At 41.9% G+C, this 12,889-nt stretch overlaps 1 protein-coding gene across 1 annotated transcript in view; it reads right to left on the bottom strand.

Moving 5' to 3' along the window:
- The window catches only part of KALRN (kalirin RhoGEF kinase), a 1,195,491-nt gene that overhangs the window by 18,539 nt on the left and 1,164,063 nt on the right, over nt 1–12,889 (bottom strand). Inside the window, exons 52-54 of the mRNA XM_029605245.1 lie at nt 4,157–4,322; nt 3,065–3,186; nt 1,986–2,117 (exon numbers count right to left, since the gene is read on the bottom strand). Coding sequence (XP_029461105.1) covers nt 1,986–2,117; nt 3,065–3,186; nt 4,157–4,322 — 420 coding nt within the window. The remainder of the gene's footprint in view (nt 1–1,985; nt 2,118–3,064; nt 3,187–4,156; nt 4,323–12,889) is intronic.

Raw genomic sequence — 12,889 nt, 5'->3', positions numbered from 1 at the left:
CATCATACCTCGTTCCTGTCTCCACGTCTATGCATCCAGCACCTCGTCCTGAGTCCACGTCTTTGCATCCAGCACCTCATTCCTGAGTCCACGTCAACGCCTGAGTCTACGTCGTTCCTGAGTCTCGTCTGAATCCATGTTCCAGTCTTCACTGTCCTGGCCTCCATCTGGCCTGCCGCTTCGTGCCGTACCCTGCGGCAGGTCCAAAAGGGCTGGGAACGGTCGGAGGACTGTTCACAAGACCAACATTGCGTTGTTGGGTCTTCCGAAGCGCGCAGGTCCAGAGGAGGGCCTGTCAGCCAGTCTTCACTCCAGCCCTGCTCCCGTCCAGCCCATGCTCGGGCATGCCACGCCTCCCGCGGCACCTCTCCAGACCCCTCTGGCGTCGAGCCGCGGCCCAAGGGCACACACATCTCCCAGGAGTGGGATCGCTCCCCTAGCGCTCCACAACACTAAACAGCTATAAAAGGTTCAGGCTGTTGCCCGAACATCCAGCCTCCCAGGTTCCCCTACTGGATGCTATTCGATCATCATCAGTCACTAATCTGGCTGATTTCTGGAGAGTTCTACACCAATATTATCGACTCGGCTACACTAAGACTTACGGTGTCACTAGGCTTTATGCTTCATTTTATCTGACCTTCGTTTTCTCCTGAAAACAGAACCCAGCCAGCACCAGCGCACCAGCCCAATTGGTTTCCGGGGGTGGGGAGGGGAGATTCATAGCCTGCTGCCTGCCCAGAGCCAGTCAGGGTGCGTCCCTCCAGTCCTTGGACCAGCAAGGGTCTCTGAAGCTGCTTGGGCAGATCACATGGAGACAGTGCAATGGCAGAGATTTGAGGGAGCGAAAGTGGGTCAAAAAAAACAAAAGAGCAAAAATCTCCAAAACACAACTAGTCTGGACTGAGTGGTTTGAGGTTGTCAGGATTCATCTAGACCAACCTGAAAGCTCTCTGTTTCAACTATTTTATAAAGGACTTTACATTTCTAGGAAACAGTTGAATAACACTGCATGTCCTGGAGACTTACTGCCATTATAAAACAGATCCATTTTAAAACATTTTTCCACGTGCCACACTGACAATATTCTGGCAGCCCGTGCTATGACCCTAAAGGCCAGATGTATGAAGCAATTTCCACAAATAGACACAAAATGAGAAGAACCTGTTAGTACATCTGGCCTCTAGATGTCACTCCTGGCAGAGACCTCCTCCCCCCAAAGGATTGTGAGTGCTTCCTCCGCAGCATCCTGAGCTCACCCAAGGAGTAGAAAACAGTTTTGGGGAAAGGAACCCATATCCCCCTCACCCGTCTCTTCTCCAAGCTGAACAGCCCTAACCTCTTCAGCCTTTCCATCCCCTTTATCATTTTGGTTGCCCTTCTCTGTCCCTTCTCCATTGCAACTATATCTTTTTTGAGATGCGGCGACCAGAATTGTACACAGTATTCAAGGTGCGGTCTCACCATGGAGCGATATAGAGGCATTATGACATTTTCCATTTTATTCACCATTCCCTTCCTAATAATTCCTAACATTCTGTTTGCTTTTTGACTGCTGCAGCACACTGAGCCGACAATTTTAAAATATTATCCACTATGATGCCTAGATCTTTCCTGGGTGGTAACTCCTAATATGGAACCTAACATTGTATAACTACAGCAAGGGTTATTTTTCCCTATATGCATCACCTTGCACTTATCCACATTAAATTTCATCTGCCATTTGGATGCCCAATCTTCCAGTCTTGCAAAGTCCTCCTGTAATGTATCACAGTCTGCTTGTGATTTAACTACTCTGAATAATTTTGTATCATCTGCAAATCTGATAACCTCACTCATCGTATTCCTTTCCAGATCATTTATATATATATATATTGAAAAGCATCGTTAGCCTATCATATCACTCATTTTATAATGTTTAAAAAAACCAAAAGTATAGATCTTGGCATATTCGTAGGACTTTGGGTCCTGCGCTGGAACATTACCTTCCTCCCTGTACTCCGCGGTGTATCCAGAAATGGTGCAGTTTCCTGTACTGGATGGAGGCATCCAACGCAGGATTACGGAGGTGCTGTTTCTTTCCTGAGCAACGGGGCGGCCAGGGGCTGCCGGGACGCCTGTGAAGCCAAGAGTTCTCGATAAATTGGGATCATTCACTCGCAGAGGGAAAAGCAGTTTAAAAAAAAAAAAGCTTTTCCCTGCTTTAGTCTAACCTTTTCATTATACCACGCCCGAAATCCAGTTTTTTATTTCTTACACACACACTGTCGGAACGACCAAGAAAAATATAAAACAGATTTCATAATAAATTCACAAAAGCCCACAATTTCCCTATAAATATAATGCATCAATAAACTATATTTAATACAACTACGCATAATGAGGGTCATTTTGTAATACCACACAGAAATTAGCAGGCAAATATGCATAGACGTTGCACCAGTTTTCAAAGTGGACTTAACCCCAGCAAAACTACGTGCGTACAATTAAACAGGCTACTTGGTGCGCAGAGGTTTTGCCAGAGAATTTCCGCACAAGCTTTTTAAAATAAAAAAATTCCGTGCGTAAGGCCCCAACCTCACCCATATTCACCCTCTGGAATGCCTCTCCCCTATGCATGGAAAGGTACAGGGCGTATCGGCCATGCATAGGGGAGAGGCATTTCTTTAAAAAAATATCTACATTTACATACATTTGATACTATACAATAAGATATAAAGCCTTTCACATATAAAATAGTGAACAGTCCAGAAGAAACGAGTTAAATTGAAGGCATTACATGGTAGCTCTCTAATCCCGGTTCTCTGGAGATGGGCTCCACAGACAGCGATGGCATGAATGGAAATACTACTCTAACTAGAGTTGCCAACTGGTTCCAGATTTTCAGGACAGGTTGTTCCAGTCCTGGTTTTGCCCCATTGCATGCAGGGACTTGTAGTTGTGTTCTTAAGGAAGGTGTAAGTAAAAGTCAGAACCACAAGTCCCTGGATCAACCTGTTCTGAAAATCTAGGGTCTCTCTCTAAATCGTGATTAAACAAGATAAAATCAAATGGCTGCACAGACCTTGCACTTTGATTGTGGCAGAGGTTGATGCTATTCCATGCTCATTTGTTGCCACGCAGGTGTAAATCCCACTGTCCTGGGGCATCAAGTTGCAGATCTTCAGACTAATTTCACCAGAATCACTAGAGACCAGGAGAATGGTTCATTTTTAAATGTCTTCTTGCCACATCCAGCATTATTTTCTCTTAACTAATAACGATAATCAGCAGCCAGAGGGAAGTTCATTGAGTTAAACATATTCTGTCTATCGCAGAAGATACTATAACATAGTAAATGATGGTAGATAAAGACCAGAGTGGCCCATCCAGTCTGTCCAATTGAAATTCATCTTCTTTTAGTAGATGTGCAAATAAAATCCTAAATGCAACCCAACACTGAACTCCCTCCTTGGGTCTTCCATCTGACCTCTCAACTCTCCTGTTATATCTGTCCATGAATTATGTACTGAATTTCAGGAAAACAGGGAAAATAATTTGTGTCATGATTGTAGCGGAAGGAAATTACAGTGTCAAATTTCAAAAACGTTCATGCTCCCATTCTGTTTCTCTAGCAAACCCTTTAAAAGTGTGTTCCTATGCTTATAATAAGGTCTCCAGTTAGTGGACTGTACTGGGCAACTACTGAAAATGTCAACACTTTTGAAGGAAGATGTCCTTCTTATATATCATATATTGGAGAATGTATTAGTTTCAGTGTACAAATACTTTGTCTGACAGACTCTAAAGGATCCCTATTGGTTTTCTGCAAATTTTCTGTAAAGCAGATTGATGAGATTTCCTTGAAGGTCCTGGTGCTTGTTTCAATCTCCTTCCTAACCCAAAGTCTTCCATCTACTCAACTGGTTACACAGTCCTCAAGAGAAGATTTCTCCAAGGTTGACCTTATCAGATGCCACATTTCAGCAAGCCCAGGCCAGGATGCTCAATCTTATATCTTCCTGCATCCCAGGAACTAAACGCTTCAGCTCTAGGTTGGGCCAGTAGTTGACTAGTATCACTTGGCTTTCAGTTCAGTCCACTCCAGCTCATTATAGCATTTAGCATTTTTAAATGATCAGTATTGTGTGGAACCTCGTGCATTATTGGTACTTACCAGGATGAAACCACATACGTGCTGTTGTCATTGTCAAGATTATTTTGATCTGGTCCCTTCCAAGTTATGTTTGGCTTTGGCCGTCCACAAACTTTGCAATGTAATGTCACTGTGTCCCCAAGCACACAGGTGATGTCCACCAAGGGCACCAGAATTTCTGGGGCAACTGAGAGAAAAAGGAAAAGCAAAATGTTGGCAAATTAAATAGCTGCACATTCATGTCTTCTTTGTAGAGAAGTTAAAAGTTTCCAGATTTATTTCATGTAACTAATATACAAACTGATGAATTAGTACTCTGCTTTGTGTGTGTACCACTCTGCGTCCTATATATGCATGTACATTTTCTTTTTTAATTTATTTCATCTAACTATCAAACTCCTTGCAATACCAAAGGTTATCCTTGTTGCACAGACTGGGATCTACCTCTGTACTTCTGCTGGCAGTCGGGCCACTGGGGCGTCCCTACTCACTCATTTTGATAAACTTCTTAGGACGGATGAATATGCCTGAGAAACTTATGCTGAGAATGTACTATACTTGTCTTGACTTCATGTATGGTTTAAAAATACCATCTAAAACCAAATAAAAATAAATAACAAGTACACTGTTGGATATTTGATATATGTGAGCCTAAGTCTGAGACCAATATGGAAACTATGGCTCACCCAGAATCCTTTGCTGCTTGGCCTATCTGCAATTCTGGCCATGAGAACCTCAAATTGACCCTAGCTTGGAGACTCTGGGAGACATCTGGACTGCATTTGGGCTGTTCAAAACTTATGATGGAGGGTCATGAGGTCACAAAGAGCAAATGGACAAGGTTATGTTCTCACAGGATACCGTTTCAACCTCAGGGCCCTGGTGAAACTGAAGTTATATAAAACTCCGAGGGTAAAGATCTGAGAGTGAAAATCTGACAGGACAAAGGACTAACAGAAGATTGATGTGAGCGGCAGGCATGTGGGCTTCAATTGGGCCTCAAGGTGAGAGGAGGAACAGGGTATTTAGGTTTAATTTATCTTGTTTTGACACAAGAAACTTAATACGTGATATTCTCATAGATTCCTACTAGGAACTAGTGTATGTTTTACCTATAAAAATCCAGCACTCACTGACTTACGGGGAGACACAGAGTAGTATGTCTCTAACAGAGAGACCTGCGACTCCGTCTCTGCCAAAGGTACCAGGATTGATTTTTGATATGCAATAATAAACTTAAATTTGTTTCGACTAAATTTGGTGTGGTACTTTTGTGTTCATGGGGCAGTGCCTTTAAGCTGATTTAATGCTTAACATTTTGGTGCCGAAACCCGGGAATTGACAGCAGCTGCGGCTACTGTACCTTATAGAGTCTTATGTCTGAATCTGCTGGAGAGGCTCGGACCTAACGCTGGAACTTGGACAAATTGGCTCTCGTCCGAAGGATGTTTTGCTTAGTGCATAGTAATTCCCAGGAACAGAAGATTTCTGGATGGCTGTTTATTGAAAAAGTAATACCCAGAAGACAGAAGAGTGTGCCCTCGGTAGGGGATGACAGATCTGTGTGTGTAAGTACTTAATAATCAAATTGTAAGTATAATTTTTTTAGTTAGCAAGTAAAAGCTTTCTTTGGCCAATTGTAAATAAAAGTGCACTATTTAGTTTGCTTTTGCTGTGGGGATGTATAGATTCTTTTTAGTACACTTAATGGAAACTTATTAGGCGTGTTTCTGGTTCGTTTGCCTGTATAGTTGTCAGTAAACTTTTACTGAACACATTACAAAGAGGTTTAAGCCAGCAACAGTTATTTCTTTGTTCTAAGATCTTGCCTTAGCATGGCTGAGCGGACTGCTGCCACGGTGTAAATTACAGCAGTTTCAAGTTATAATTGCCATGGAAGATTTAGCATTTGAAAGGATACTGGGAGTTGGAGAATTAACTGTATTGGAAGATAAGGGAGTGGGTCTGTTTGGAAGTTATAACCAAACTAAGGAGGAATTAAAGTTATGGAGAAATGAGTTGATTCCTATAGAAATTGGATTCAATTTAGTGTATTGTTTACACAAGTTTGGTTCCATCGGCTTTCTCATGATGGCTAGTATTGAGTTTGGACAGAAGCTACTAAGGTATGGCTTCTTTAAACGATGGGTGAATAAATATTTGTCTGTGTGGTAAATGGTTCTGAAGCTCTCTTGTCCCGTTTCTTGGAATATAATGTATGTTTTGGTTCTGAATCAGACTGGAAGGCTTGTTAGATGTCTGTGTGTATAAAGTTTGATATTTATCCTTATTATCTGACCTGAAATACTATAGATACTGTTTATTCAGGGAAGGAATCTGTATGGCAGAATGAGTTGAACCACGCAGTTAGTTTCAGAGTGCTTTCCGAACAAAGTAGATGTCTGTAATTGCTTCTACAGAGCTCTGATAGAGAGGAGAAGTTTCCTTTTTTGCTCTGTGGCTTCGCTGCTTAATAATTAAAAAATTATGTGGTTAAAACAGACTAGAATTTCTTTCTTTTTAAGTTAGATGAAATGTTCACAGTAGTTTTTAGCCGTCTGTCTTCCCATGTGATTAGATTTAAAAGATGAATCAAAATTTTCTCTGTTCGTGAGATTTTATTTCTATATGTTAATAAGATCTTTGCTCTGCTAGATGTGGGTGTGTAAAGTGTTTTGTTACTAGATAGACTATTGATTGCAGTGTAAAGTAAATTATGTAGATCGTTGTTTTACAGGAGCAGTAGGAGTAGCCGCCCCACCCATAGGAATTCTCTCTTCTTTGAAGCAGAGAAAAAAAAAACATGAGCCAGGTGCTTTTAAAATGAATTGCAGAGCTCTACTTTTGTAAGAGTTTTTGTTTGCTTGACACTGTAAATTGTTTGATGTTCAGGGTACATTAGGGGATGGAGTGAGTTGGTTATACTATGGTGATGTGTAAGAGAAGAAAATAGATTAAGGATGTGAGTTATTTAATTAAACAGATGTCAGAGAAAAAAGAGAAAGAACTTATATACATATAATCCATGCTAAAGTATTTGTTAATTAAAAAAAAAGTCATATCCTAATGATAAGATATTTACCTAATGAGATTCCAATTTAAAAATTCAGAAATACAGGACTCCAGGCTACATTTCACTGATGGGTCTGTGCTGTTTGTAACAGTAATTTGCAATATAATTTAACCATATATGCTGATTCAGATTATGTTTTCTCTCATATACATTATTATCTTAGGGAAGGGAATAAAGAGGTTTTATAGTTGCAGATGGAAAGCAGCTATCATGCTACAAAATATGGTAGCACCTCCTAGAGGTATAACTATAGAGACAAGAAAGTAGCTTCGTGACTGCTATTTGCTGACTTAAGGCATATCAGATTTTATATCTTTCCAGGTTGAAAACACAAAGCCTTCTCTGCCCTGTGAGCTGTAACGCTTGAAGATTACATTTTTCCCATTTTTATTTCTTTTCATTTTAAATAGATCTATTCTAATTCTGACTTTCTTTTTTTTTTTTTTTTTGGATCGATCCAATTATTTTCTAAACATTTTCATTTTGTAGCTCAAATGGCTGTCAATTGTCTTTATGTGTTATTTGTGTGTCATTGTAAATGAAGAATGAATGCATGAATTTATGCAATCAGTTCAGTAAAATATATGTTTTTATGTAATGTCTGAGTACCTAAGTTGTTTGTGGTTTGGACTATTGCATGTTGCCTTATAATAATATGGGAATATTATGCAGATCAGTAATAGTAATAGGGATTATTAAAGGCAGGGAGTTATTGACATGATGGAATTTTCTTGTGATTAATTTGAATTTGTTTTGCTCTTATATTAGGCTTTAATCTATAACATATGCATCTAACTTAGGGGTAGATTTTCAAAGGGGTACGCGCATAAGATACGTGCATACCCCCCGAAAACCTACCCCAAACCCACCCTGCGCGTGCCGAGCCTATTTTGCATAGGCTCGGCGGTGCACGCAAGTCCCGGGACGCGCATAAGTCCCAGGGCTTTACAAAGGGGGCATGTCGGGGGCGTGTCAGGTGGGCGGCACAAATTTCAGGGCGGGGCAGGAGGTGTGTCGGGGGCATGATGCCAGCCCGGGGGCGTGGTCGAGGCCTCCAGACCAGCCCCTGGGTTGCGTGATGGCACACCAGCAGCCTGCTGGCGCGCGCAGATTTACACCTGCTTTCGGCAGGCGTAAATATGACAACAAAGGTAGGGGGGTTTAGATAGGGCCGGGGGGGGTGGGTTAGGTAGGAGAAGGTGAGGGGAGGTGGAAGGAATAGGCAGCGTGCGCCGGGCTCAGCGTGCGCAGTTTGCACAAATGTGCACCCCCTTGCGCGCGCCGACCCCGGATTTTATAAGATATGCACGGCCTCGCGCGTATCTTATAAAATCCAGCGTACTTTTGTTCGCGCCTGGTGCACGAGCAAAAGTACGCGCGCGCATATATTTATAAAATCTACCCTTATATAATGAGTTAAGAGGCTATGCTCCGCTGTCAAAAAGGCACCATACTGAGAAAACTGTATACGCCATGTGTCAGGGATTTAAAAGATCATCCCATCTTTTGCCACAGAAGTCATCTTGCACCCTTCATTACATGGCTTAAACCTTAAACCTGATTCTCTCTTTGTTTTTCCTTGTCCTATGGAGGGTGGCCTTATCTAGATGCGGGTTTCTTTTGTTCTCTGAGACAATGTACCTTTACTTATGTGCTGTAAGGAATGCAGCTACTTGCAACTACCGAATGCTTCCTATTTGTAGAATTCTCTTGCTTGCCTTACCGCTGGTGCCTCTGCATAAGTCTTTTATTCTTTCTTTTGCAGCATGCATTTGTGTCTATCTATATTCCTATTTCTGCCTATGACCAGAACATGTCTTATGTTTTTCAATCTCTGGTGCTTATTATGAGACTCATCCATTATAAATGATGCTCACTGTATCAGGGATATGCAACTATGTTTTCTATACCTTCTTTCATAATAATTTCTCCTTGTCCTTTTTATCCTTATGCTGGTTCTAACACTAATATGTAGTTTCTTGACTTAGAAAATACTATATGTGATTTCAAACATTTTTCCTGTAATGCTAGTCTATGTCTTTCTTTTTTCTTCTTTGCAAACTACAACGGACTGCCTCTTATTATTCTCTCTGTACCCTTTAAGAACAATTTCTTCCTTCTACCAGTTGTTTAGTTTGTTTATACTATCCTTCTATGCTCATGTAATTTAAACTAAAGCTTAAGACTAATGTCATGGTCGCATGACCATGACATTAGTCTTAAGACAGACGGCTTAAGACAGACGGCTAAAAACTACTGTGAACATTTCATCTAACTTAAAAAGAAAGAAATTCTAGTCTGTTTTAACCACATAATTTTTTAATTATTAAGCAGCGAAGCCACAGAGCAAAAAAGGAAACTTCTCCTCTCTATCAGAGCTCTGTAGAAGCAATTACAGACATCTACTTTGTTCGGAAAGCACTCTGAAACTAACTGCGTGGTTCAACTCATTCTGCCATACAGATTCCTTCCCTGAATAAACAGTATCTATAGTATTTCAGGTCAGATAATAAGGATAAATATCAAACTTTATACACACAGACATCTAACAAGCCTTCCAGTCTGATTCAGAACCAAAACATACATTATATTCAAAGAAACGGGACAAGAGAGCTTCAGAACCATTTACCACACAGACAAATATTTATTCACCCATCGTTTAAAGAAGCCATACCTTAGTAGCTTCTGTCCAAACTCAATACTAGCCATCATGAGAAAGCCGATGGAACCAAACTTGTGTAAACAATACACTAAATTGAATCCAATTCACACTTGCAGTTCAACGACAGAGCTGAATGACTTTTATTGTAAGTCAGCCTTAATGCTGCCATTTGCTACCTGAGGAATGCTTATATCTATGTGAGTATCACATACTTAATTTAGGGATCTAGAGAGACACATACTCTGCTTGACACACCCAGTACAAACCAAGGGTTAGTTGCTAGAATACACTTCTAGGACTACTTGCCCTGGACTGTCCTCACATACCTGTCACCCTCTCTGAGTCTTTGGTGTGCCACTCTTGCCATTTGAAAGTGGCACAAGAGGGAAATGATGTATGTGAGCCTAAGTCTGAGACCAACATGGAAACTATGGCTCACCCAGAATCTTTTGCTGCTTGGCCTATCTGCAATTCTGGCCATGAGAACCTCAAATTGACCCTAACTTGGAGACTCTGGGAGACATCTGAACTGCATTTGGAGCTGTTCAAAACTTATGATGGAGGGTTATGAGGTCACAAAGAGCAAATGGATGAGGTTACATTCTCACAGGATACTGTCTCAACCTCAGGGGCCTTGGTGAAACTGAATTTATACAAAACTCTCTGAGGGTGAAGATCTGAGAGTGAAAATCTGACAGGACAAAGGACTAACAGAAGATTGACGTAAGCGGCAGGCATGTGGGCCTCAATTGGGCCTCAAGGTGGGAGGGGGAACAGGGTATTTAGGTTTAATTTATCTTGTTTTGACACAAGAAACTTAATACGTGATATTCTCATAGATTCCTACTAGGAACTAGTGTATGTTTTACCTATAAAAAACCAGCACTCACTGACATACGGGGAGACACAGAGTGGTATGTCTCTAACAGAGAGACCTGCGGCTCCGTCTCTGCCAAAGGTACCAGGATTGATTTTTGATATGCAATAATAAACTTAAATTTGTTTCTGCTAAATTTGGTGTGGTACTTTTGTGTTCATGGGGCAGTGCCTTTAAGCTGATTTAATGCTTAATATATTGTACATGCCATCCATACTGGATAAAAACAAAGTAATAAAAATATAATAATTACATTAAAATTCAGATGGAAGCAGTTAGCGTTGCCTTTGGAACTACATTAGAATTCATAGTGGGGTTGGGGAAATGGGAAAATACTTTTCAGTGCTGGAGTATTTTCCATTTTTCCCTCTAAGAATGTAAGAAGTGTCTTGCTGGGTCAGACCAAGCATCCTGTCTCTGTCAGTGGCCAAACAAATTCACAGGTACCCGTCAGATCCCCAGTGGTTGATCTATTTCTTGTATCTCACTCCCAGGGAGAAGCGCCGGCTTTCCCAAGTTCACCTGACTGATAACCGTTTATGGACTTTTCCTTCAGTAATTTGTCCAAACTTCTTTTGAACCCCTCTATCAGGCCGATACAGTACAGTGCACTCCGGTGGAGCGCACTGTTAACCCACTGTTAACCCACATTTGGACGCGTGTTTTCGACGCGCTAGCTTTACTCTTCATTCAGTAAGGGGTAATAGCGCGTCGAAAATGCGTGTCCAACCCTCCTGAAACTAATAACGCCCGCAACATGCAATGCATGTTGATGGCCCTATTAGGTATTCCCGCGCAATTCAGTAAGTAAAATGTGCAGCCAAGCCGCACATTTTACTTTCAGAAATTAGCACATACCCAAAGGTAGGCGTTAATTTCTGCCAGCGTTAATTTCTGCTTTTCTGTACACCCTCCGACTTAATAACATGGCGATATTAAGTCGGAGGTCCCAAAAGTTAAAAATAATTAAAAATTAAAAAAAAAAAATTTAAATCAGCCCACGGCTCACGGGTTGAAAACCGGATGCTCAATTTTGCTGGCTTCCAGTTTCCGAACCCGTGGCTGTCAATGGGTTTGAGAACAAACGCCAGCAAAATTGAGCATCGGCTGTCAAACTCGCTGACAGCCGCCGCTCCTGTCAAAAAAGAGGCGCTAGGGACGCACTAGTGTCCCTAGCGCCTCTTTTTATTGCAGGCCCTCATTTGCATGCGGGCGCTCGCCCACTCTCCCACGACTTTTACTGTATCGGCCCGTATGTTAGTTGCCTTGACCACATCCTCCGGCAACAGATTCCATAGCTTGATTGTGCGCTAAATGAAAAAATACTTCCTACAATTTGTTTTAAATCTGCCAGCTGTTAGTAGCATGGGATGTACCCTAGTTCTAGTGTGATTTGAAAGGGTAACAACTAACTATTCCCTATTTACCCCTTCCATCCCACTCATGATTTTATAAATTTCAATCATATCCTCTCTGCCTTCTCCAAGCTAAAGAACCCTAATCTGTTTAGCTTTTCTCCATAAGGGAGCTTTTCCATTCCCTTATCATTTTTTTCGCCATTCTCTGTACCTTTTCTTTGTCCACTCTGGGGTACAGTTTAAAAAACAGGCGCAAACAAAAGTACGCTGGATTTTATAAGATACGCGCGTAGCCGGGCGTATCTTATAAAATCCAGGGTCGGCGCGCACAAGAGGGTGCCCATTTGTGCACCTTGCGTGCGCCGAGCCCTGCGCGCGCTGCTGTTCCCTCCACCCCCCTGGCCCTATCTTAAACCCCCCCCCCCCCCCCCCACCTGTGTTTTAAAAGTTATGCCTGCCAGAAGCAAGCGTAACTCGCGTGCAATTCCCCGGCCCGGGACCCATTTCAGAGGCCTCGGCCATGACCCGAAACACCCCCGGGCCGGCACCACGCCCCCGACATGCCCCCCTAGTGAAGCCCGGCGCGTGTAGGGGGGTTTTAAAAGGGTTACGCGCATAACTTATGCGCGTAACCCTTTTAAAATCTACCTCTATGTCTTTTTCAAGATGGGAAGACCAGAACTGCACACAGTACTCAAAGTGTGGTTGCACCATGGGTCTGTACAAAGGCTTTATGATATTCTCAGTTTGGTTCCCTATTCCTTTGTCAATAGTTCTTAATATT

Source organism: Rhinatrema bivittatum, chromosome 6 (genome assembly GCF_901001135.1).
Source record: "Rhinatrema bivittatum chromosome 6, aRhiBiv1.1, whole genome shotgun sequence".
In the NCBI taxonomy this organism is placed as follows: domain Eukaryota; kingdom Metazoa; phylum Chordata; class Amphibia; order Gymnophiona; family Rhinatrematidae; genus Rhinatrema; species Rhinatrema bivittatum.
This window is presented reverse-complemented; position numbering and strand designations above follow the sequence as displayed.